We start from the raw sequence: 25,600 nt of genomic DNA on the forward strand, positions 1-25,600 counted from the left end.
AGTAGCTGTCAAGTCTCAAGATTGAGTTGGCGGCGCTTTAGGAAGGTGTGTGAGGAGTGCTGCCGCAAGGGGGGGGGGGGGGGGGGGGTTATGCCGCTTAACTTTAGGGGGAGCGGTGCCCCCCCCCCTGCCTCTCCCCCCCATTTACGTGCCTGGTGCGGTCCAAAACTAGGGTTGTGTACTGCTTATGAAAGGCAGCAGTGCACCATATTTAGAGTTATACTAATGATGAAAAGGGCACAAAAAAGCTGCTTGCTTTCATCAAACAAATTGTACATATTGTGAACGTTGAATGTTTGAAACTAGAAGCACCTCTGTGCCAAAGCAACAGTGGCCTCTGCTAAATACCGGCTGGAGGGAAACTGATTACTTTTTCGCTGTACCTAGACAACCTGCTTCAATCCCTTCAGGCATTTATTTTGGCATTTTGATGCATTTTTGTTCAGAAAATTTCCAGATTTCATCATATAGAGGCGCCTTATCCTTTGTCATACTTCATCTCAGTAATAGGAATCAATATGAAACTTGAACTCTTCAGTGTCGTCGAACATGTGCAACATTGTGTAGCCTATAGAAATTATTATGCAATGGGCAATAGGATAAATCTGCGAACTAAGTCAACCAAGGTACATTTTTGCTGCCTGCTGATTGCTTTGACATTTTAGTATCTACATTTTTAACAGCTACATTATCGCCACTTTAATGAATCCCTTAATAGCTCAGAAAAAGCACAATTTTTTCGCTTTCCTCTTGATACGCTGCTGAGTAGCATTTTGTCCACGGTGAGGCAACATTATTCAAAATGTCTGTGGCAGCTGATCAAGACATGTTTTTATTTCACACGAAACACCATATTATATGTGTGATTGACACTTTTTCATGTAAATGAACTTTTTACTGAACAATATTTGCCTGGAATTCATAAAAGCCATGAAAGGCAGTACATCTGGTCCACAGCATGAATAGTGTGCCTCAACTTTTAACTGGCAGCTGAACAACTTCATTTAGTGTCACGGTGCATTGGTTGCTGGATATAAATAATAGCGAAAGCACTGCAGTGGTGGGACTGCTGCTACGATTGCTCTGCTATGTTCATGCGCCAAAGCTACTCCAGGTTGAGCTATGGTTGCAGCATCGGAGGCGAAGCTGTGGAGAAGGTGGCACCACCCTGTGCAGAGAGCACCATCACACCATCAGTAAAAGCTAAATGATGAGCTAAATTGTCATACAGCTAATCCAACCCAGAGCACTCTTTTATGTTTAGAAACTCTATGTGCCGTATTCGTGGGTTGTGAGCATTTGAGGAGGTAGTTCTGTCGGGCTTACCAGTGTGTATTTAGTGCGTTAGGCTTGGCATGAGAGAGAGAGAGAGTGATTGTAGAGCGGAAGACACCTCCATTCGTGCTTCACATCGGCGGTGTGCCCTTGGTGGGAGAGGTGTTCCTCATCTGACGATGCGCACTTCGTGCCTTTGGCATGGAGGCTGTGTCATGACGCACTCGGCAAACTAACACTTACCCTCTTGGATATTATTAGCTGATTTGCTATCTCACGTTTATCTGTGTGTTGTCATAATGCAGTGCAATTGCAGTTCTGCCATCTTGCTAGCTAGACATCTCTAGGCCTATAACGAAACTGCTCAAATGGTCATCCTGTATACCATGTGACTGTATTGCCATGAGTTTTGTGTGCCTGTGTGTGTCATGCTTTACCAATGGGTACGAGCAATACTTCCTTTTTTCAGCATGCTAATTGAGTTGCTGTGGCCATGTGATGGTCGTAATTTATTCGTGAGTAGTCGCATGCGGGGATTATCTTCCTCGAGAATATTTGCAATGATGTACACAGGTACTGTGGAACCTCTTGCTGTGCAGCAGTAGTTTCCTGTGTCTAGCCATTCAGAATCATCATAATTGTTGACTGCTACAAAATCTGCTCCAAAACACTGTTGGCCATTCCCACCACTGACACTGTGAAAACACTGTGTTTTTGAGATGGACTTTTATGCAGACAAAAAAAAGTAATTTGCCATAACAAAGGAAACAATTTTCACATTGGTGAAAACATGACCACCACGTGTGCTAAGAATAGGACGGGGAAGCCTGCTGGTTTTATGACCAAAAAATCTTCTGGCGCTAACGGTCGACAATCTTGTGGATACGATTGCATAGCAAGTAACTAAATAATCGTAAATTTAAAGGCACAGACTAATATTTTTATTTGTCTCATCCTTGTAGATGTTTTTGTTAGGTTAGCAATATTGCTGAGCTACCAGGTAAAGAGTTAATGTGCGATGCTGAAAGCTTGTACATATATGTAATGTTATGTGCTTATTTCGAATATGACGCCCATTTTTGTTATCTCCTTTGGTTCTCACTTTCACTTTATTTCTTGAAAGACCCCAGTTACAAATAATATCAAATAAACACTGTTATAAGGCATAATGCGAGGCAAGTGCTTCTATGAAGGCAGATGAGCTGGGCATAGAAACGATGCTGTGCGCAAGGCTGTTCCTGTCTTTGGCTGTTCAAGGGAAAAAGGAAGATGCAACTGGGATAGTATGCGCGTGTGGACGAGCTACGTCCACACGCGGTGGCAAGACGATTAAGTACGCTGTGGTAAAATTGATGAAATAATAATAAGCTGGCAATTAAATGGCGACGGGAAAGGGTTCGTATGCTAGGTTATGCTTTTAACGAAGTTATGCTGATATCGTATGAAAAAGTGGAGTGAATGAACCGGATACTCGATTCTGAAAAGCCTCAAGGGCACTGGTGAGGAAATTATGGCGAGGGCTCCAGATGTCTGATGCATATTCTAGTTTGGGTCATATTAGTGTCTTATAAGCTAATAGTTTCACGTAGTGTTTTTTAAGTGACTTTGCAAGAACCCAAGTAATTTGTTAGCTGATGAGGTCACGTTAGTCACATGCACACACCAATTGAGATCATTTGAGACGGTAACACACAAGTACTTATATTTGGTTACAGCCTCAATTTGCTGCTTATTAATTTCGTATTGAAATACCAAGGGGTTACAACGGCAAGAGAACGGCATTGCTTTACATTTTGTAGGGTTTAGCACCATTAACCAATGTTGACACCAACTTTGAATGTTGTTTAAGTCTTTCTGAAGAGTGATTTGGTCATTGTTGTTAGTAACTGAGCGATAAATAACACAATCATCAGCATACATGCAGATTTTGCACAACACGTGTAATGGTAGATCATTGATGTATAGTATTAGAAATAGGAGGGGGCCTAATACAGAGCCCTGAAGCATGCCTGATGTTACAGGTAGGGGCTCAGAAGTATTGTTATTGATGTACACTGACTGCATGCAATACGTAAGAATTATTTGATTCATGTTAAAACTGCAGGATGTAGATTGAACCATGAAATTTTTATGAGCAGTCGTTCATGAGCTACTTTGTCGAATGCTTTCGCGAAGTCAAGGAAAATTGCATCAGTTTGTACATTAATATCGAGATTTCAGTGTAGGTCATGAAGAAAAAGAGCTATTTGTGTTTTGCAAGTTAGTCCAATGCTTAATCCGTGCTGAGATTGGTTAAAAAAATTGTTAGTATGAAGGAAGTTAATTATATGGGTGTATATGGCATGTTCCATGATCTTACAAGGCACCGACGGGATGGAAATGGGGCAGTAGTTCACAGGCAAGCTTTTATTGCCCGATTTGTAGACTGGAACAACCTTGCTCGCTTTCCACTTTTTCGGAAGGCTTCCAGAAGACAGTGAGTGTGAAAACAACAATGTTAGATATGCTGCAGAGATGAATTTAGTGTTTTTTTTTAAAACTTTGATGTGATTTAGTCAAAACCTGCAGATGACAAAAGTTCAGTATTAGCTATTATACTTGAAGTTCGATGTCCTGAGAAAGGATAGCAAGCATTGTTGGTTAATTTTGTCATTATTGTGGCATTAATTTTATTTGAGCTTCCTTTAATTAATTTTCTGCAAGGATTTGCCAAATATCAGTTCCTCAGATTTCGCTAAAGAGGGTATAAATAGTTCTCTATGATTTGAGGAGTGCCAGAATACCAACCTTATTTCTCTGCCTACCCTAGAACAAGAGTTGCAAGATTTTGAAGTTGAAACTTGAGAGATTGCTCTTCTGGCACTTAAACAGCACAAATACTGTTGAACCTCAATATAATTAATCCTCAATATAATGAAAAGCTCAAAATAACGAAGTATTTAACTTTTTATAACCTCGTGTCCATAAAACAAACACCAGGTGTTCTTAACCTATATGTAACAAAAGATGTTTATCTGCAATTTCGATGTAACAAAATTTTGCTGCTGCCACAAAGGAAGACAGGCGATAAATGGAAACTACTGCAAGGGCCAGTGGTCAAATGGTTGAATTACGTGTGGCTGTTTGCGAACACATCTTTTATTTTTTTATTTTTTTTAATTACATTACAAGCAACAGAGGACAGCCACCGCAACAGCGTTTTTTCCAACAGCAGCGAATTTAGGTGGTTATGGCCTTCAAGCTGTGTCACTAGTTCTTGGAGGCCATAAGCTGGCAAATGCAGTGTCAATCAGAGGCACTGGAGGGCACGTGTATTGGTGCATGGTATTGCGCTCTCTATGCAGCATAGTTCCATATTCCATGCATGCCTTGCCTGGCACGCATGGCAGGCAAGGCACGCTTTGTTGTCACTGTGTGGCAAGTGACAAACATGAGTAGCAGGAGAGACCATAGGGCGGTGGTAGTGCTAAATGCAACGTCCTCGCGTTTGAGAGCAAGGCTGGTATTTTGCAAGCAGTCTTGAATCTACAAGAAAAAGTATGCTGCTGTTCTTTTGGGATACTACAGAGCTTGTTTTCTGTCATCTTGAAGTCGAAAAAGGCTATCCTCGACTCCCTTAAGAAAAGGATAAATTTGCAGTGAAAGCAATTGAAACTAACAGGACTTTTTACTGCTCTAGGTAGTGCAGTTTACTATACATTCCTTTTTAACAGCGCAAAAAGGAAATGCCACATAGAGAACACGACACACAGTGATAGTGGCACATGTGTGTGCTGTGTCCTCTGTGTGGTGTCGGCTTGTTCCACTGTAAAAAATGAATGAAACTAACACACCCCTTTTTGGCAAATAAATGTGTTTGCAGTGCTCTTGCAACAGGTTCTGGATATAAGTAGCTGACCACTTTTTCAGAGCTGGTTGCACTTACGTGTGGCATCGCTACCTACTGCATAAAACCATGTGGGTGTTCTGTGGTAATATCAATTTCTATTGAACCAATCCAGAACGGCCACTGAATTTCTGACATCCCAGGTCTTAATAAATTTGTTTGGACGTGATGCACGCTCGATGATGCAAAATGGAAAATGTGGCGGCCATGAACAAAGTGTTACCTCGGGTTTTCACCTTGCATTTATGTCATTTTAAAGGGAAGCTTTTTTGTGGCTTTCAATGTGTTATGATGCTACTACGTTCATTGGACTGTGTAGAGAGCAGTGTTTCAGTTCAACATCTTCTTACTTTAGGTTCTTTAGGCTCACAAAACAATGGTTGTCAGGTCAGGGAGCATTCAGAAGCCTCTTCATGCTTGATTAAGCTTATAAAGTTTCCCTTAAGTGGAAAGGGGACCATCATAGGGTGGTGATGAGTATAGTGCGCACACACTCACACACGCTCATTTATATATATATATATATATATATACAGGGTGTCTCAATTACCATGCACCAAGATCTAAAAATATGCAAATGCCACATGGCTGGACAGAACCAAGGTAATGTTGTTTGCCGTCACTTGGAGATACTGATATATTTTGCATCCCACCTAATTGCATAATTAGTTTTAAATATTAAATGTCTCATATTTTAATTAGATGAAAAGTGTCAAAGAGAAAATTGTAGTAGAGCAACATGAAAAACTTTGTGATACACCTTTCTGTTGCTCAAAATGGGCTACATAAAAGCTTTTCCAAGCATCAAAAAGCCCACAAATACATGTAAAATTTCTGCTAGACTGGCAGCTCGAGGCACTTTGCGTGTTTTCTCAGGCTTCTTTCATGCTCAGATAACATTTTTCCTCATTTGGCACTTTTTGTCTAATTTTCATAATTTTGAAATTAATTAAGACTAATTATGTAATTAGGCGGAATGCAAAAACTAAACCAAGTATCACTAAGCGAAGGCAAACAATATTACTTTGGTTCTGTCCAGCTACGTGGTATTTACATATATTTAAGTCGCTGAATTTTCTTAAATTGCCTGTTGCAGATAACATAATTCTAGTCTTTGAGCTGGAATATTCAGAGAGGTGGACGTTACTTGCTCGAGAAATCGAAACAAATACTCATCTAATTAACAGAAATTTGCTGATTATCTTTTGGATTAATTACTGTATGGCACATATTGCAATTTACTAATTGTAGCCAGTGAGCTTGCGAGACGTATGGTACCATTTGGAACAAATTTACAGAATGATGCCAGTTTGGAGATACGTTCCATCAAACTTGTCCTAAAAACACTCTTTTGTGAATTGAAGCACAAAAGTAACTAGAACGCCCATGTATTTCGTCCCACACTTTGGTAAATAGTATCTGAAAACTGGTATCATCTTGGAGATTGACTTCAAGTGGATATGTCTTGCAAACTCGCCGGCTACAATTCATAAATAGCAATGTGTACCGTAATGTAATTAGGCAGTTAATGTGTAAATTTGTTAATTCATTGAATATGTGTTTTGATTTCTCGTTGTAGTAATGTCCACCTCTTCGAATAATCTAATTCAAGGATAAGAATTATGTGATCTGTCAAAGGCAATTCTTGAAAATTCCAGAAAAATTTAACTTTAACCCTGTATGTTATGTTTGCTAAAGAGCTGAAGCAGTATTCTCACGCAGTGTCATTCAGGGGTGCCATAGCTACTGTGAGATTTCATGCAACTCGGCACAGCATGCACACAGTGCCAAGCTCTGAACAGCACAACAAAAGCTGTCCAATACGTCTGGTGCCACAACAGAAAATCTTGCCAAAATGACTGTATCCCCTAAAGTGATCGCTCATACCTGCTCGCAGCGATCACTTCACCTACCGGTGTTGATGAGTTGGCATTATGTTGTTTTCAAGTGGATACATCTTGCAAGCTCTCTAGCTGCAATTCGTAAACTATAATATGTGCCATAAAGTAATTAAGTTCATTAGTGCGTTTGTGTTAATTAGTTAAGTATGTGTTTCGATTTCTTGTGCTAGTAATGTCCGCCTCTTCAAATAATTGAGCTCAAGGACAAAAATTATGTTGGCTGCAAGGTTATTTTTAGAAATTACATAAAACTTAAAAATGATCACCCTGTATATGCACCAGAAGTAGGGAAACCGAGGGGCTTGAATCTTGTTAATCATGTCCATAAAAAGCCAACAGACAATGAAGTCAAGAAAAGGATAGGCGAAATCAGCTGGTGTGGTTGAAATTGAATTCTATTATAGAAAGGCTCGGGGCACTACAGTAATACATTTTGTGGTTTCACACCTACTTGGACAAAAGTGGACAAAATGCATGCGGCTTTTGTGTAACACAGCACTCGTAATGCACAACTAAATGAACGAAAATGAAATGGTAATTTAAATAAACCAGAGCCAGTAGTGTTCCAACTGCGCCAATTTTTGCTACAATTCGACTTGCTTGGTCCTGGATGCATCCACTCAAGTTCCATTTGCGCCAACTGCGCAAAAGTGTGGCATTTTCGCGTTTTCAAGGCAATCCAATGTTTTCAGTAGGGTTATGCAACTACAGTCAACGACCGATTTCCGGTACGCCCGATTTTTCGGACACCTTCGCGGCACCGCCATGGTACCCCATAGAGTCAATTTACAAGAACGTCTGAAATTGTCAAAGTGACAAAACCCCTTGTCAAAAGCCCTTCGCCGCCCGATTTTCCGCACTTTTCGCCATGGCCGCAGGTCTGAAACAGCATTGATCGAAACCACTGCCGCCGCCATTTTTATTATCTCGCCGCCTCGAACAAGCGCTCTGGCATGGAGATCCGCTGGCAGCCGTAGCCACCACCGCGGCAACCCTAGGCCTAGTTACTTCGACTTTCGGTACCAAGCTTCTTGCTGTTCGGTGCCGTTTCTTAATTAAACAATCCGCCGCTGTTAGCAATGGCGATGACTCCGCCTTCGTAATCCTCGCCAGTGACTTCGAAGCTCAGAGAGCACGACGCGTTGCATAATGCCGTTTTCCGAAAGTCAGCTTCGCCTCAATACAGTAGTGCTCCGCGGTGACGCGTACCGGAAGTATTGCGATGAAGCATACCAAAAGTGTGAAGGGGCAATTGTCACGAAACACAGTATGTATTACTTAATTATACACGCGTGCACCCGCCGTCACCTGTCGCAGTACGAGCACCAGTGCGCCTAATAAGTGTATTGGGATGTCTTCAGAGCTATTTAGGACGTGCCTGTGGCGATTTGGACCTTTGGGGCAGTAAAAGGCATGCATTCATTTTTGCAGACTGCCCAATTTTTCGAATGGCCTTGCGGCCCCTAGGGAGTCCGAAAAATAAGTTGACTGTACTCAACTATACAAATCGATTTGTGAACATTGAAATAATTCAGTTTGCAACTCGATTATCTACTACTTTCTTTTTTTTTGTGAGATACTCATCTGAAGCCGATACATTGCACACAGCCTTACCAGGGCGTTCAGTTGGTTTCTAGATGAAAGAAAATGTAATTGCGGAGCTTTTACATGACGAAATCGCAATCTGATTATGAGGCATGCCTATCTTTGTACTAGGGCCGTCCGGGTCATCAACTCCATTCGAAACAATTCCTATACCCGATGCGGACAAAGGGAATGGCGACGAAAGCAGCACCTGTTTGCAAAGGTATAGGACTGATTGGCCACTGGAAGGCACGCAGATCATATCACATACGCGTTTTCATGCACGCAGAGTCACACGTTTTCACATGCAGTTCAGAACTTTCTGTCAATCTGTGAACTTCTATGCACGATTGCAGTAGTTGCCGGCTTCAACAGATGTCAAAAACACGTATGCATCATCTCGGAACCGATCGCTGGTTAGCTACTCATACGAATATATTAACTGCAAGCTTTTCGTGATGGCTTGGGGAAAGCGTGCCGGTTACAGTGGCCAACAGCTACCTTTCGCCATGGCATGTCACTGCCTTGGCCGTTAGGCCTAATCGGTAATGCTTCGAAAGGTCAGTCAAGTATCGGCGTCAAAAGTTATGGTGTTACACCAAATGGACTCGTATCTATTTGCAGAGGCCACACGATACACGGGAAGGGGACAAACCACCTCACAATGAAAATGAGTGTGCAGGATGGTACGAACAGTGTTCTCCTCCACCATCACCATCTTTGCGATACACCATATGGAGGCATCTATCTCATCTTGGCGCCATTTGTAGACACATAGTCTCTTGTCGAGCTTCTAGCATTGTTATCGGGCGACATACACATTTTATCTAGTATGGTAAAGCATATCAAAGCGCATCTGTCATGCACCCAGGCACGTATCTTTGTTCTCGTTAGCCTATAAAAAGTTGTTTATAAAATCAGGTTCCTTCCCTACCCAAATAAATATGTTTGCAACATACCCGGCGTGGTATACCGTTCGTGGGAAGGCAAGCTTAATTGCTCGCTGTTGGCTTTGTATCTTGCTACTGATTGCACAGTAATAGCAAGCTTTGCCAAATGCCTACAGATTACTGCTGTACTACTCCAAGTGTCCCAGAAAGACCAATTTTTCTGCTTCGAAACTGCTCCAAAATGCTGGTGTGGCTGCTCCTAAACTGCTCTAGAACGAAATTTTTCCTGCTCCAAAAATTGCTGCAAATCCTCAACTGGCTGGATTACCACTGCAAGGTAAACTTTCACTAATTCACCAGCAGGTAGCTTCATGCTGAGGTGGCACATGCAACAGTATTCTAGCTGTGCGAAGAATGTTAGTTGAACATGGGTGGTGACAGTCATGGGCAGTGCCTCGGGAAAAATTTGGAAGACGCTTAACTTCGCCTTTAAAAGTGGAACGGAAACGCAATAGCATTCAAAGATCCCCGAGTGCTTCTCATGCTTGCCAGCAACTGCAGCTTATGTAACCATAATGTTTACCGGGAAACACGTGCGACGAACGCTATGCACGAAGGCGAGCTTTCTGGTAGAAACGCGGCCTCTTGTGTGGGCCGCGATGGGGCGGAGGCAAGCACCATGAGGAGATGTTGCAAAGAACCGGGTGCGCCACTTTATGGTCTTCGATATTTGCACGTGCAAATATGGGAGGCCATGGCCACTCTACGAATGGTAGAAGCACTGGGTAAGGGGTTTGTGTTTTTTTTTATTTAGCTTTTGCATAACAAAATTATGTTTTCTCATATATTCCAATTACAATCCCACGCTATCCTGTCTGTAGGTTGTGTGTAAGTCGTACTTCACGATTCTTCTACCTATTTTATCTTCAGAAATTCAATTAGTTCAGTAACTTCCGTGCGCCACCTGGAGGGCCTGGGTATGCTTGATTCGAAATTATTTTTCCCGAAGCGACGTCGAACGCCGGACACGGATGCCAGATTTTCTGAGACACGGGGCCCGTAACACTATCGCCTAAAATGCATGCAGCAGTACGACAATACCTGTTTCCCTGTTCTTGCTCATGCCACATCAACCGATTAATCGAGATTGAATCATTAACCGACAAAATTTGAGAGTTAGACTTTTCCTGCACAAGGCACTACTGGTAACAAAATCACCTCCAGTGCTTGGAGAATTGCTGCTGCAGTGCTATTGGCGGCGAGGAATTCCGGAGTCGCCATCTATCGGAAGCGACCCACTGGCCTAGTATGAGGGATCACGCAGCGCGCTCCTCATAGGTTTTACTGTCAGCGCTCACTGAAAACACCACGTGCGAGCTCTCCCGGACATTTCTGTCAGTACTTTCGAAACGAGAAGTTTTTCACTGTCTAAATAATAATCTTGGGCAAACTGAAAGCACAGAATCGTTTACAGGCGCTATCTCTTTACCGAATACGTACAGTGAACGCTACTGCGCGCGGTCGCCGCGATGGAATCTCCCGAACCGGCTTCTTGCGTGAAAGGTAAGTAAACGCTGAGAGCAAACTATGTGAAATATGTTCTTATAGTATTTGTATAACTAAATGGAGCGTAATAGAATGAAGTCTCAATGCAACGATCGCATAGATTCGCAGCGACCGACTGCGCGTCTGCATGCTTGTCCGCGCACTGTTTCGCTTTCGCCGCGTGCGCGTTTTCGCACCGTATACATGCCATGAGCCTTAGGCTGCAGAATATGAGCATTTGACAGTATACAAGCAACCGTTGTTGCAACCACTAACAGAGCTGTTCAAAAATAATTTCATTGTAGAGACTTCGACGCCTACGGGGACTGTGATGTGCCGTCACGACGATTCAATCTTTTTTGTCTTCTAAATTCTTGGACGCTTCAATATTATTCCTCGAGTTGCGTCACACTGTATGTTTATCGGTGTTCTCAGTGTGCGATTTCCTGCTGCTTCATTTTTGTAATCCAGTGCATTAATTCATAACACAAACATGACCATATGCCATGCTTTTTTTTAATGTGCTTCTTACCGCTCCCTTTCCACTCCAGTGAACTTGCCAGTATCTATAGCATCGACAAGTTCATAGACCAAACGGTCATGACATTAGTCGGGCAGCGGACTCAGGCGAGCGTTTCAGTGCGCGTTTTCCGAACATCGCATGACCAGGCGCCGTAGCAGAAATCTTCCTCGCGTCCGTGCTTGCTGCATACCCAAGTTGTAGCCGATGACTGTTTGCCGGTTTTATGTTTCGCGAGCCAAGGTTCACGCAGCTTCTTGTCTTGCGGCTACGTGTGAATAAGGCTGAAACCGGGCTTCATTGCGTACGTCAGGCACTGTGGCACCGAGCAGTAGCCTACCATGTTGCGCGCCTTCAAAGGCAGCCACTACCTATTGTAGTGCTTTCAAGCGTTGTAAAGGAGACACTCGAAGCGGGAAAATCTCGCCACTAAATAAGGACCGCAGCGTACGAGGGAATTTAAACTCTCGTTTTCAGCTTGCTTCGGCACTTCCGAAGCAGCCGACGCGTCCGCTATGTCCACGTGATCCCTAATAGCACGTCACGCCGACGATGGCGCCAGCTTTTCCAGTGGTGGAGCTCGAGGCCAATAGTTGACCTGCTGTGTCAAAATGGGGGGGGGGGGGGGGGGCAGCACCCTTCCCCCCTCACTTTAAGCACTGATTATTGTGTTCGGTTGGCTTTTCTGTGCAAGCCTGGCGGTATAGTGTGCGTCGTGGTCTAGTGTGCACTCAACTGGAGCTGGAGCCTCCAGAGGCCTTGTACAATTCCTGTGCTGTGTGGTACAGTAATGTGGAATGTTGTGCAGTATTGTGCAGTAATGAATAAGGGAACGTGCACATGTGGTATTCAAAATGTAATAGATTAGATGGCTAGTCAAGCTTGGTTGAAGGTCGGTCTGGAATCGACTGTGTGCTCTTTGTCAACGAAAACCCCACACGATCAGAAGGATTGCTCGTAATATGCTGTTGAAACGCCGATGTATATGACAACTCACAGTGGGAAAAATAAAGCACCTTATATTATAACAGAATGTGGGTGTAGGCCAGTTGGTTATTTATGATTTTGGGAAGTTACCGTAAGAAAACACGGGACTTGAAGAAAGGGACAACAAGAAGCGGGACTGACCTTTTATCAGCTTATATTAGTCCAACGCACTGCTCCCACTCCTGCACCAAATTGTGCCAAACAAGATTTCCTGATCAACGTTATTTGCGTACCACTTGAAATTTCCAAGTGGTGCACAAAATGACAAAATAAACAGTATTTTGTGCCAAAGTGCACAAAAATTAGCGACTGTGCATTGCGCATTACACGTGTGGCTGCAGTGTTCCACAGACGTGCATAATGCGCATGACTAAAGCAGCTTCATAAATTGAACTTCACGTTATCTGTACATCACCAACCGGTGATTCTGGCTTGATAGGAACCGCCTAAAAGTTCGAATAATGAGGAGTTGAAAGTATCCATATTCTCCAGAAAACAAGTGATTTTATTCCACGAGTGGCTAAATAAGTGCCATATTCTCAGATGACCACTTTCAAGGTGCATTCACATTCGTGGGGTTTCGTGTCACTAGCGTCAGATGCGTCCGTGTCTGCATTCTGAGTGCCTAAGTGACAGCATTCTTGGCACTGTGCCAGGAATGCTCTCGTCCGTCGATGTGTTTGGTGCTAGTCGCGAAAGTGAAAGTATCCCTGAAAGGGATTGTTCAAAAATAAAGCCGAAGTTTGTCAGTGTGTTCCTGTGCAAACGTACGCTTGCCTACGATCTGTTCAGTTCATATCGCTGCCATTATCGCGCTGTCGCCTCAGGTGGACAAAAGTACAATCAATGCATGCACCGAATCTTTAACCTTTGGCATCATAACAGAATCGCGATTTTATAGTGATACCTTTTGTTGTGCCACTCCTTTTTGTGCTTTGTCAGTGGTAAGAGCAGCGCTCCGCTTGCGTTATCAATGGTATCAGCCAGCCGTGAACGGTGGATGATAAGGGCAGCATCTATATAATTGAGCAGAATGCATTGCTACAATATCGCAGCCCAGAAGTCGACTGCGCTATCATAGCCGAATGGTGGTGGGGTTTCAACCAACACTCACTGTCCTCGTTGGCACTGACATGGAGGGTGGAGTCGGCGCGACCGTGTCGCTATTTAAGACGTCAATAAACAAATGCTGGAAGTGCAGAGCCCACACCGCAGGACTCACAAATGGCTTGCCCTATGGTTTGGGCGTGGTCGGTGCTGGATTAACTAGGCTTCGCTGGTTCCGGTTTCCTGGAGGTGTGGGCAACATGGCTGACCCCCATGCTGCGAGGATGCCAGCGATGTGTCAAAGCCAAAATATCACTATTTCTGCTCAATTTGGCGGTCAGATTAGCATGCAGTCGTGAAGGCGGAGTCCGAATTGCAGAGTGGCGTACCTAAAAATGTCTGAAATTTCGGTCTTACTTATACATTATATTTATGGGCCAGTGATGGTGCCTTGTAGTAGTACGAATAATTCAGCTTGTTTGAATTACTGTTGTCCAAGTAATCGGTCGATGCCAGTTGGGAACCGGCCAGTTGCTGAACAGAGGCTTTACAAAGAAACACAGACTATTGAAGAGTGCCTGGTGTTACTAAAGGAATGCTTGAGCATTACGAAGGGCTGATCAAAGCTGGGCTGACTCAGAAGAGCATTGATGACATTGAGTCTGGCCAGTGTTTCTGACTGATGCTAGAGCCTTGCTGAAAATGTGGCAAAGCTGGCAGCTGTCAATGAGAAACTCATAAGATTTTGTAAAAAGCAACATATTGTCATTTTGCTACAAATGCAATCCTGCGCCAAACTGCGCCAAACATAAAAAATTGACCTAAATTGTGCCAATCTGTTCCAGAACAGCTTCGGAATGTGGGCTCCGGCAGTTGCCGTGAACAGCGAGCAGATTCATTCTCTGAAGAAAAGTGCAGCCATTCACCTTCTGCACACTGCGCAATGGTGCCTCTCACACAGTTTCTCGTAATTTTCGCGCTTGTAGCACTGAACTCTTCAGCACTTCCAGCACTCTTGGCTGTCGTCGCTGCTGTTGGAACAGCTAAGGCAGCGGTATTTAGAGTGTACTATTGCAGTACGGTTGAGTGGGCCGAGCGGCGCTCCCTAGCTGAGGCGCAAGACAAAAAGTAGGCTGAGGACGCTTTGAGCAAACTAGATATTTGGGAAGCACGGGTTCAGTGGACGGGTGTCTTTGCCCCCAGGGCTGCTATAACATAGAACTTGCCCTTATGGGCGAGGCCTGAGCCATTTTGACCTATCACGAAAGGCTAACGGTGGATGTGGAATAAAAAGGCGCAGTTTCGCGTCATAGCAAATTAGTGCAAAAAGTGCACTAATTCGGCCAAATTGACCAAGTCGACTAATCGGCCAAGAAAGAAACCTGAAATTGCGGCTGTATCTAGATTCACTGGAGATACAAAAAACATGTCACACGCTCAATCGAAATGAGGGAACCCTCCCCCCGTCATACATGAGCTGCTTACGTCACGTTCTGAAGTATACATAAGCTTCCATGAACCTTCCATCATCCCATTGTGAAAAAGGCTTCCGTAGCGAAGCCGAAACGTCCTTTAGATTTATTTATTTTTTAGCACTTCTCTTGGTCGGTGACCATTGTTTTATTACTTCATGCTTCATCTCGACCAGACGGGCTTCCGTTGAACCCTCGATTTCAGCAAATTAGTAGACAGCTGTACGATGTAAGGATAGTAGATTTATCAGCTGTATAAACTTGTAAAGATTCACTTACTAACTAAATTAACAAGCATGGTTTCACATGCGCATGTACAAACATAAACACATCTCACTCTATGAGTGAGGACACTCGCTGTCAAAACGCTCATGTGAGGAAGAGCAGCAGCAGCAACGAGCGAATTCACCTTTGTGCTGCTTCCTGCTTCAGTGCAAACTAAGTGGCAAGAACACAGCACACATGAAGCTATGAGCACCCGGCGCACCTAGCGCTTGCAAGATGGGACCTGCACGGCAGCACCACATGCAGCAGCCGTCTAAGTTGAACACACCCCCCTTCTGCCCCTGCCCCCGGTGCCTTACGAAGGAAGATGACGAAGACGGCAGAAGATGCGAGATTGAGTCGTGTTAGTCGGCTCACCCTCGCATGCTTTCACTCGCATATATGGCGCTCAGTGACGATGCTATCGCCCTTGAACTTTATACAGAACATTATGGCGATGGGGGCAGAAACGCGCCTGGAGTGTCCATGTAATGGCTATCACAATAAAAACAGATTGGAATAGGTTTTTGTTATACGAGCCTAGGGTCCATGCAGCTCTCTGGGTCTGCGGTGGTATACAGTAATACCTCGTTAACTTGATGTAGTAAAAAACTAGAAAATTTTTTTAGATAAGCAAAGTAGTGGAAATTGCAGTGAAAACAGGGTGTCTACCAACTGGGAAAACTGGGAATTCTCAGGGAATTTGAATAGTCTGAAAATACTCAGGGAAAACTCAGGGAATTTGTGCTTCTATCAGGGAAAAATAGCTGTAATTTTATTCAAAGGGAACGAAGTTCACGGTAATGCTGGCTCAAGTAACAGAGAGGAACAGTAACAAATTGTCTTTGACAGCGTGTTTTCCGCTGGATGACTTGCCAGTGTACACTCAACGACTGACTTTCCGGATGCCCGATCATTCGGACGGCTTCGGGGTACCGCAGCGCACCCCACACAGGGAAATGCATAAGAACGTCTTAAATTTCACATGCAAGAACACTTGCATGTGAAAAAAAAAACGGGGAAAGCAGGTCTGAAAGGGCATTAATGAAAGCCACCACCGCCACCATTTTGATTATGTTGCCGCTTCGAAGCAGTGCTCTCACATGCAGACCCGCTGGCAGCCGAAGCCATCATTACGGCAACGCTAAGCCTAGCTGCTTTGACATTCGCTTTTAAACGTCTTGCTGTTCTGTGCTGTGTTTTTCATTGAAAGCATTTGCTGCTGTCAGCAATAGCACCGTCTCCCCCTTTGTGGTCCTTGCGATTGGCTTGCTGGTACGGCATATCTTATTTTCTTGTAGTGCAAGCTGAACGACAAGGACAACAGGAAGGCACATCTAACACACAGCGCTGTGTGCGTCAGATGTGCCTTTCTGTTGTCCTTGACCAAAACAAGAACAAGGTGAAAGCAAGAGCCAACGTTTCGACAAGTCGACTTGCCTTCTTCAAGGCCTTGAAGAAGGCAAGTCCACTTGTCGATACATTGGCTCCTGCTTTCACCTTGTTCTTGTTTTGCTCATCGTCTTGAATTTCTGTCTCCCGACTTCCCTCTGTTTTCTCTGCATTTCTGTTGTCCTTGTCGTTCAGCTTACTCTACAACAAAATAACATATCCCGAAAGTCAGCTTCACCTCAATAAAACAATGTTAATTGGTGAAGCATACGCGAATGTATTGCGGTGAAGCATAAACGTGGGAATGGGCAATTGCCACTCGACACAGTATGTATTCCTTAATTATACACGCGTGCACCTGCCATATCCTGTCACAGTACAACCACCGATATGCCTAATAAGTTTACTGGCAAGCCTTCGGAGCTTTTTTGGATGTGCCTGTGATGATGTGAGACCTTAAAGGCAGTAAAAGACATGCATTCATTTTTGTAGAACTGCCCGGGTTTTTGGTCATTTTCACGGCTGAGGGTCTGAAAAAATGGACGTTGACTGTACAACTGACCCAAAGAATGCTTCAAATGGTCCGTGGGGCAAAAGCACGGTGGAAGGAGGACGAGAACAGAAAGAACCTATGCATTGCGGAATGACTGGGACGCGACTTTATAATTTCTAGTAGGTGCAGCAGGGCATGGCACTTGCGTAGGTGCCAGACGTTTGCGCGCAGGCGCTAGTAAGAGTGGGTGCGAGAGGGAAAATGCGAGGGCTTTTGCTCCTTGAATATATGACTCTGCCTAGGCACTATGGAGGAGAAGATCCTTAGCGCGTGTTGTATGTGTTTGTCCCTAGGCGTGCCAGCATTGCGGAGTGTGGGGTCGAGTTTGTTTACGCTCGGACGCTGGCTGCTGGTGCAGTAAAACAGGTGATAACACCGCAGATGTTTGCATGACGAATGCATGTTTTTTGTGATTGTTACCACCAATTAAAAATGTACAGGTACTATTACCAAAATTTTCATGCACTAGATGGTTTCAGTATCAGGGTAATCTGCTTCAAAATTCAGCTTAAGATGTTGCTTAAGGCAGTTGCAGAACAGCTCTTATATTGGTTTATTTTGTGTTCCGCTGTGGTTTCGAAGTGTGCTGCCATGCTCCATTATTACACCAAAATTCAGATTGGCTTGCTCCTGATTGTTTCAAAATGAAATTTTATCTGCATAAGGTTGGTCTGAAATGAAATTTAATCTGCTCTAAACTGCTCCAAAACTCAGTTTCACTTGCTCTAAAATTGCTCCAGTGTGACTCTAGGCAGTCCCACACATTGAGCAGTTTCACTCAATTTGAAGTAAATTAATTACAGCAAGCTTGGTGAACAGGTTCGTTGTCTTCATTTAAATTAAAGGGATACTCAAATTTAGGTTTCCCTTTTTTGTATTTAGAGGCAGAGCAGCATTATTTTACAGCAAGCAAATACTTCCTGGAATGATATCAATTTTAAGTTTTTATCAGCTTAGGCATTTATTAGCTCCAAAGTGCTGCGAAATCTGTATTTCAATGCCCCAAAATTATTATTTTGCTGCTCCAAGAATTTCTGCAAATGTCAGTTCGTCAGTGAAACCATTGCTAATGCAATTATAAGGAAACACATTCGTGAGCATCTATTGTTGTTTGCGACATCGTTAAAACAGCGTAGACGTCAGATTGGAAAATTAGAGAACACAACAGAAGCTTCTGTTTCTTCACTGCTGCTGTAATTTAAAAATTATTTTGCAGTTGGCCTAAGCATAAATTTTGCTTAGTTTTATTGAGGAAGTGCTTGGAGCACTGTAGGCTAGTTTCAACGACGCCTCCAGTCTATGTTTTATATTTCCAGAATCTCGTTTCTGCCAAATATTGTCAGATCTCACAAATTTTTGAAGTTTACTCGTCATTTCAAAGCTTGCATGGCTATTTCGGCACAAGAATTTCAATGGAAACTGTCAGATTTATTTTTTATAGGCGTGGTAGTGAAGGACTTCTAGGACTTCTTTGGTGCAACATGAAAATGCTGTGTTCGTACACCTCCTTGAAATACTTGAAAAGCTTTTAATTGGGAAAAAGAAATTCAGAGGCCTTAAAACTCCTTGAAACTAAGCATACTTGAATTCCTTGAACACTGCGATTGGGAGCAACTTTCACAGTAACAAACTCCGCATAGGTTCTATGCCACTGATACTGTTTAGCTGGAAACAATTTATTATGCGTTAGGATTAGGAGTGGAAAAAAGTGCGTGTGTGAAGTATGGGAAGCCAGTCACATCTTAGAGAGGGGATGGGAGTGCTTAGAAGAGCACGTGCGCGTGTGTGGGGGTGTGTGTGTGTGTGCGTGCGTGCATGCATAGTTAATTCATCATCATCATCATCAGCCTGGTTATGCCCGCTGCAGGGCAAAGGCCTCTCCCATACTTGTCTAACTACCCCGGTCATGTACTAATTGTGGCCATGTTGTCCCTGCAAACTTCTTAATTTCATCCGCCCACGTAACTTTCTGCCGCCCCCTGCTACTCTTCCCTTCCCTTGGAATCCAGTCCGTAACCCTTAATGACCATCGGTTATCTTCCCTCCTCATTACATGTCCTGCCCATGCCCATTTCTTTTTCTTCATTTCAACTAAGATAACATTAACTCGCATTTGTTCCCTCACCCAATCTGCTCTTTTCTTATCCCTTAACGTTACACCTATCATTCTTCTTTCCATAGCTTGTTGCGTCGTCCTCAATTTAAGTAGAACCCTTTTCGTAAGCCTCCAGGTTTCTGCCCCGTGCGTGAGTACTGGTAAGACACAGCTGTTATATACTTTTCTCGTAAGGGATAATGGCAACCTGCTGTTCATGATCTGAGAATGCCTGCCAATCGCACCCCAGCCCATTCTTATTCTTCTGATTATTTCAGTCCCATGATCTGGATCCGCAGTCACTACCTGTCCTAAGTAGATGTATTCCCTTACCACTTCCAGTGCCTCGCTACCTATCGTAAACTGCAGTTCTCTTCCGAGACTGTTAAACATTACTTTAGTTTTCTGCAGATTAATTTTTAGACCAACCCTTCGGCTTTGCCTCTCCAGGTCAGTGAGCTTGCATTGCAGTTGGTCCCCTGAGTTACTAAGCAAGGCAATATCATCAGCGAATCGCAAGTTACTAAGGTATTCTCCATTAACTCTTATCCCCAATTCTTCCCAATCCAGGTGTCTGAATGCCTCCTGTAAACACGCTCTGAATAGCATTGGAGAGATCATATCTCCCTGCCTGACACCTTTCTTTATTGGGCATAGTTGGCATAGTTTATTGGCATAGTTAATTGGTTATCGATAAAAATGGACTAGATCGTGTCGTAATGGAGGCAGAGATTGAAAATGGCAAGTTTCTGGAAATCTTGCTGATCTGATGGGGCCCAAATGCGAAAACAATGTATTCAAATCTGTGACATCACACTGACACACCAGCGCTGGGGTTTTGGGTTTGGGGGTTGGGTCTGGGGTTTTGGGTTTGGTTTATGTTTATTGCCTTCGACAATAAACATAAACATACTGCTGGTTTTAGTCGAAAACAACTAAGAACATACTTTGTGCACATGTAATCCGTATTTATTCATATGTCATTTAAGAAAACTTCTGTGTTATTGCTCTACTTGATTTGATGCTGTACTTGATTGCTGTACTATATTTGATTTGATGACTACTTCTGTATTGCTGTTGTTATTTCGTTCTGTGTGTTACTGCCATGTCATGGTTTCCTGGGCCTTCGTCAAGCTGTTCGTACAGCTTTTAACCCAGGTGACCATCCAGATACTTGCTGGAGAATAAAATATGATTTGATTTGATTTGATTTGGTACGAAATTAAAAAAATTTTACTTCGACGTTCATTTTCTCTTTTAATATTCAACCAATTATATGAAATAACAAACGTACAGTTTTCAAAGAATATTTAATCAGTCTGAATTAATTTTGCCCTCTTAACAGCCGCATTGCTACCAGAACCAGTATGCAGATGTTCTCGCAACAAATGCATGCCAGCGGCCGAAATTTCACATGCTGTGTCGAGTCTTTTTAAAACTTTACTTTCGGCACTGTCAATGCATAACGCTGACTGAAATTTCAGCCGCCGTACTGAATCTTTCTCGATTTTGCAGATGTGTGCACGTGGAACATAGCACTCGCTGGTGTCCAACTCTGGGTGACAGAGGAGGTTACGTTAGGAGAGGGACGTGAAAGCTTCACTTCTGCCAATCTCAGTGCCTTAGACCTGCATCTTTTTCCCCGGTTTTCTGAGTGCTGCACAGGCACTGTGAAGAGATACTTATTGGCACAGCATCAAACGGCAACTTTAGTTGTAGACTTCAAATTCACATTTTTATATATATATATTTGTTTTTTGGACTGCCCGATTATTCATAAATTTTTTATGACTATTTCTTTGAAAGAAAAACCTGTTGGTGACTACTTATTTGAAAGTAAGGTCAAACTTCTGTCATTAAAATCTTGGTGATACAATCATACCTAATACGAATTTCAGGATGATAATGAATTTTTCAAAAGTCCCGCACAAGTCCATTAGCTTTCAGTATGCTAATAATAATGTTGTAAACTGCTTTTCGCGCCATAGCTCATGATACAAACAATCGATCCACAGCACACCGTTTACATTCCTGTAGCCAGAAATGCAAGGGACTCCCTCAAAAGAGAGAGAGAGGGCTTTCACTTTGTGCAGTACCATACAACTTAGTGGTCGTTTTCAAACACCTTGCAACTTATTCAGGAGTCGGCAATCACACACAACCGAGTCTTCCTGTCAACAACTTGCAGAGTGTTGCTGTGTCAGCACCACCCAAAGCCTGATTTTCTCCTTGATTTCGAAGACAACAGACTAAAAATGGGAAATTTTCTCATATTTTGTTTTGTATTTCTTTGAATTATTCTGACACGAGGTAAAGGAATGTCCTAGAATTGCGAGGGGAAAAATATGACATTTTGAGCAAGTTGGCCCCTCTTATCTTCTCAATTTTTTAAAATGTTTTTAGGTGATATGAATTTCGGGTAATACCAATTTTTGTGCCATCCTGGGAGACTTGTATCATCGAAATTCTGCTGTAGCAAAATTTCAATATGATGAAGTATAAAGTGTCGATTTTACCAACTTGGTTTTATTGAGGTTTAACTGAGCCTCATTGTTCCACTACCTGAAGAGTGCACATTACAGTAAATTGTGATATGCTTTACCCAGTATAACCAAGTTGTTTAAATCTGCCAGATAATTACATGGAGCATATTTTTTGCAATAATGAAATTGGAGCATGTTAGTGCATAAAGTAGTGTGACTAGTGGGAATCCTAAGCCAGCACCTTTTTTAAGTGTCCATCCCCTAAATATGCCAAAAGTTATGCATTTCATTTTGTGCCAGAATAAATGAGACAAGCTTCTTGGGAGGTAGAGTTCATAGGACGTAATGAGTGGGTGAGCAAGGAATGTTCTTGCCTTGTTCAACCATGGTTGATCACTGCATGCCGTCATATTGAAGGTCAGGGTTTCTTGTAAATGTTGTACTAAGAAATTATTTTTGTACATTTTGATAATTAACAGCAACATATACTGTAATGTAAATAACTTAAGGCCAGTATAGCTTTGTTAATCCTTAACTGTGGTGCACCTACCTCTTCGAGTAGTTCACAAATTCGATCACTCCGTGTAAACAGTCACTTGCTCTGCCAGGGCATGGAGAATGCTATTCAGTTGACCAATTTTCTCAGAAATACGTACCACACAACTTTTTATTTATTTATATTATTTATAGGGAACTGGGCAACAATAAGGATTGTATTAAAGAAATTTGACGCACAAAATTTATATTGCACAGAAAGGAGTATGTTGCATTAGCAACAATGTGTATTTGGCAAAATTGCTAGAACAGCTTTATTTGTATGTAATCATCAGAAAAATACATTATATTGTCACATGAACAACCAGTTGATCTTGCTTTTTGGGCAAAGCTATCCTCCATGCTTCAAGCAGTTACTTGTAGAATTCCAGAAAATGTTCATCGCTGCTACTTATGAAGCACCTGGTTGTGCATTCAGAAAAGTATGCTGGTTTGTGGGATAATGTTCTGTGTTTATTGCAAAGGCAGCTTCCACATTACTGATGTTAACTCATTCCTTGCATCCAGGAAACTTTCACCACTGCCACTCAATGCCCACGCTGGGTCAAGCGACAAGATTATCAAATGTGTGTATCGGAACAAAGCTTGAGAATATTAAGAAATATCTCTGATCTCTTGCAATTTCTCAAGGTGGACACAGTACTGAAGGGATCCTTTTCTTCATTTGGGTAGCCTCTCCACTAATTCATTGCTTGGTTGTCTTTTTTCTTTTTAGTTGATTTCTTCTAGCCTTACACAGTGATGTAGCAAGGTTGATCTTGAGCTCTGCCAGGGGGTGGAGCTTATATGTCGAAGGATTCATCATGGCTTTTCACTGTGATTTCTCTGATGCTTACACACATCAACTCCATGTCTCAACGAATCACAGTTCCAAAAAACAGGAACATACTCGGGGTCATACTCGATCCCATACATGTCTTTGGTGTTTCGTGCCCATAGAGGTTCTTAAAATCGATTTCACCTATTCTGTGATAAGAAAAGAAATCCTGGTGCACTTTGTTGGATTTTTGCAGCATAGCAACTTTGTGCCAAACAAATTATTGTAGAGTAATAAAGCTGATTGGTGTCTCAATGAAAAATTGATTGGTGATGCAATGAAAAATGTGTAAGCATAGAAATATCATTTTTTTCTTTTTCTGGTGCACTAATGAAGTGTCTGCCATGCTTTTCTTACTGCTGTGTCACTAGGGCAGCACATAATGGCGCAATATTCGAAGCTAGGTTATGGAAAGGCAACGTCCAGAAAAATCTTCAAATATTGTTACCCGGTGTTCTTGTGGCTATTTCTTTTTATGTTGTGAATAAGCAACATTGTGCAGCAAAGGGTTAAAAGGAGAGCCACCACAATTGAAAAAATTTTGTAATTTACCACTAAAATTTTGCAGCATCCTTAGTATGTATTCTGCCAAACATGCCCCTCTTTGGCTCCACTTAGTGGTCGTACAAGCGTTTGATTAATTTCTTTGTTATTCTTCTGTATTTAGTCATCTGTGTTTAAAAAGGTTTAACAACTGCTCCTTGCGTAAGGATTTACAAGCGTTTAATTACTTTGTGTTCATTAGTTTACATATGCATAGTGCGTGCCGATGGACGCGCCACTGGTGGTGGCCATGCTAGTACCCTTGGGAAAGGAGGGAACCTTCCACCATAGTTTTTTTGCATTGTTGCTCGTGCTTCTCCGATTCACGCTTTTGGAGCAAAATAAGCAAAGCCCACCACATGTGTGTGGCGGCCAAAGCTTCAAGGCCTGTCAAAGAAGAATTGTTCTGTGGTGAGGTGCTCAAGTACCTGCACAAACTTGCCAGCAACAGGGTAGTAATCAATTCCCGCGAGGCCTCCTGAGCGGGACCGTCATCTGCTACTGCATCCCAAGCGTGCTTTCTCAAGCGCCCGCTAGGAGGCCTTCAATGGCACAGGCGGTGCAGCACGTGTATATTCCACAAAGACTCTGCAATTGTTTTGGCGGGAAACATTTCTATATGGTGTATATTGCTATCGGTTCTCACTAGGTATCAACACGCCGCTTGTGCGCTTTGTAATTTTAGGCTTTTCTGAAAGCTCCCAACTGTTTTTGTTCCAGTGTTGAAGCTTGGGTGAGTCCATGATGTCCAGAGCACACACTAAGGAAAGGAGGGACAGGTCAAGAGTGCACCAGTCTTTCTTTAAGTGTGTGTGCACTGGGATCAAAGGGAACTGTTCTACTGTGCGAGTGGCTTTGCGAAAACTGACATTGTACTTGAAAAAGTGCCTCAGTGTGCAAACCCACAATGCAACCGCGTCTTCGAAAAACTTGCCTTGGTGTACTTGCTGAAAATTGCACAGGGAAGGATATTATTGAAAGCTTTTCTTAGTATGTGTAGATGTGGCTTTGTAGTTAAACAGCTTCTTTGCCACCATACATTTCAAAAACAATATGTATCTAAAGTTGATGTGGCCTTGTTACCTGTCATACTTTACTAGCAATTACTAGCATTTTTTTCTTTAAAGAAGCACTTTACACTAGATTTATTACAGTAATGTACATTTGAGCAAGTACAAAATAAGTATCATGATTGGGTGTCCCAAAGTAAAAAAAACTCTCAGAGAGACACCCCAATGTATCATATAAATAATGTTAAATTTTAACAAGCAAGATTTAGTTGCTTATAGACATTATACATAATTTAAACAGAACAATTTATACAGTGAAGAATAGGACTGTAAAGAAAAAGAAATTAGCAATATTAGATAAATATTTGACTTTAGGCAATGGCTAAATGAGCAAAGCATAATAATGACCAGCTTGCTCTCTCTAGTCCATCCAGGAGCTGATGAACGCTCTGGAGATGCGCAAGTATGAAGCCATCCAGCTGACGTTCAAGCAAGTGTCCAAGTTCTTCAGTGAAGTGTTTAAGAAGCTTGTACCCCAAGGACATGCCACACTCATGATGAAGACTGACAATGAGGATGGCACTGCTCAGGTGATTTAATTTTCTCAGCCTAAACGGGCTCTGCAAACCTGTTTGGGCATGGTGAGCAGACAGGTTTAGTGACTATACAATGCTGTCATGCCAAACAGAAAGCCTGCATTCAAAAGCCTACCCACTCTTTTTGTCATCTTTCAGAAATATTGCCATGTTTCATGTACATTCTACATTCTGAGAAATGACGA

The 25,600-nt window shown here is 42.7% G+C and overlaps 1 protein-coding gene across 4 annotated transcripts in view; it reads left to right on the forward strand.

The window, feature by feature from the left end:
• SMC3 (structural maintenance of chromosomes 3) overlaps positions 1 to 25,600 on the forward strand; it is a 606,933-nt gene that overhangs the window by 527,986 nt on the left and 53,347 nt on the right. For 2 of the 4 annotated variants that reach the window (XR_011892404.1, XM_072286062.1), the window contains exon 27: positions 25,245 to 25,409. The exons of 1 other annotated variant lie outside the window; for it this stretch is intronic. Coding sequence is in view for 1 of the 3 variants with exons in the window: in XM_072286062.1 (XP_072142163.1) it covers positions 25,245 to 25,409 (165 nt within the window). In the remaining 2 variants the exon portion in view is untranslated. Of the gene's footprint in view, positions 1 to 20,926; positions 23,016 to 25,244; positions 25,410 to 25,600 lie in introns of those variants that run through there. One more of the 4 variants, XR_011892405.1, reaches the window with a different exon arrangement.

Source organism: Dermacentor andersoni, chromosome 1, assembly GCF_023375885.2.
Source record: "Dermacentor andersoni chromosome 1, qqDerAnde1_hic_scaffold, whole genome shotgun sequence".
Taxonomy (NCBI): Eukaryota; Metazoa; Arthropoda; class Arachnida; order Ixodida; family Ixodidae; genus Dermacentor; species Dermacentor andersoni.